The 1,688-nt window shown below is 45.0% G+C and overlaps 1 protein-coding gene across 1 annotated transcript in view; it reads left to right on the top strand.

Annotated features, from left to right (window-relative positions):
* Positions 1-1,688, top strand: part of efr3a (EFR3 homolog A (S. cerevisiae)) — a 54,811-nt gene that overhangs the window by 33,608 nt on the left and 19,515 nt on the right. The window contains exon 10 of the mRNA XM_031877191.1: positions 802-1,008. Within this exon, the coding sequence (XP_031733051.1) occupies positions 802-1,008 (207 nt within the window). The remainder of the gene's footprint in view (positions 1-801; positions 1,009-1,688) is intronic.

The following is a 1,688-nucleotide window of genomic DNA, read 5'->3' as shown; positions in this document are numbered from 1 at the left end:
AGAGCAGCAGCTGCTGTATGTTTACTGCTAGAACATTTATTACTGCACTGAATAACAGTTTATTTCCTTTACTCTGTCTCACTCCCTGAAAGCCCAGACCTCCATCTCGCTCTCTCTCTGTTTGTTTAATCGGTGCCTCGGTGACTCTGAGATGCTGCCACAGATGAAACACAATCAATGGTTCTGGGGTCCAGGTGTCTCTCTTTCCGTGTGCATGTGTCTCGTCGGTTTATTCTTGTGTGTCCACCGTGTGAGTGTGTGTGACATGAGCAGAGTTTGGTCTCTCTGATCTGTCTGGGGGGAGTCTGCCGGGAGATTCTGTTTGATCTGAGTGACAAAAAACAAGCGCACCGTGGGTTTGTCCCGCAGAGACGCAGTCGAACGTTCTGCTGTCAGGAGGAAACGACGGCGTTTGGACCATTTTAAAAAGAACAGAAAAGCAGCTGCCGATGATGGTCTTTACATGTCGAGGTCTCAGCAGCTCCGGGGACAGTTTCACTGATCTCAAACATTAACCGTTCACGTCAGGATTTAATGTCGAGGTCTGGTTTATCAAGCAAAAATCAATGTTTCCTGAGTAAGAAATAGACCAGGATGCTTTGCTCTTATAAAAAAATAAATTACAAATATTCAAAACAGAAATATGTTGGTTTTTTGTTTCATACAAAATCCCCCAATAGACTGATTGCAACAGTATGTCCAACTTTCCAAGGAGATTTCGTCTTTGAAGTCCACTGACCATAATGATATGACTATAACTGAGTTGTAGTAGTTTGTTCCTTTTACTTTCAGCTGACAAAGCGGGCAAACACACTTTAGCTCCGTCCAAACATGACGAGTCTTCAATCCTTCTTTGTCTCTTTGTGGTCCAGGCTCAGCACTCCCACCACGTCATCCAGCAGGTTCTGAATCACCTGGACACCAACAACAAGAACACACCGCGGGTCAGAGCCGGCATCGTCCAGGTCCTCCTGGAGACGGTGGCCATCGCCGCTAAAGGCTCAGTGGGTGAGTTTACGGGACGATGCTTGTTTCCACTGTTGGACCAGTTACTCATCCGTCTAACTTGCTTTAAATTGATTTGTCTACTGAAAACAAATCTCCAACAATTCCAGTGTTCAGGTGTAATCAGCACACTTTTATTAGACAAACTGGTCCGTAACAGAATACCTTCTTTCTTAAGATATTAAGATATGAAACAAGATCAGGTCCCAGCTCTTAGCAGTGCCCACTAACCACAACGCCCCAGGGTTGATACCCAGATCTGTGAGACTGACTTCTTTCTTCCCCGACAACTCGCCTACATCAGTATCTCAATGAGATTATTTCTGACAGGAAATACACAAACAGGAACAGAAAGTAAAAAAACGAGGTGTTTAAAAAAAAAAAAAAGGTGCCGATGTGATAATTGACTGATAATTAAATAAGCATGAAGTTTGGCACCTTTTGAGAAGAAAGGAGTAGAAATATCCTTCCATGGGGAGTCACAGTGGCAGCAGGCGGAGGAAGGTAGAGCAGCCTTCCCTTTGCCCAGCAATGTTTTCCAGCTTTTTTTGGAAGGTTCTGGGCCAAGCCAGGTGAGATTTATATTCTCTCTAACTTGTTCTGGGTGTACCCCAAGCGGCTCTGGAGAAGCCCCAGAAAGGAAGGCACCAAGGAGGCTTCTTCCAAAGGAAGGCACCAAGGAG

This window comes from Anarrhichthys ocellatus, unplaced genomic scaffold (assembly GCF_004355925.1).
Source record: "Anarrhichthys ocellatus isolate YVR2014 unplaced genomic scaffold, GSC_Weel_1.0 scaffold128, whole genome shotgun sequence".
Taxonomy (NCBI): domain Eukaryota; kingdom Metazoa; phylum Chordata; class Actinopteri; order Perciformes; family Anarhichadidae; genus Anarrhichthys; species Anarrhichthys ocellatus.
The sequence above is the reverse complement of the archived record's forward strand: the minus strand, read 5'-3'. Positions and strand labels throughout refer to the sequence as shown.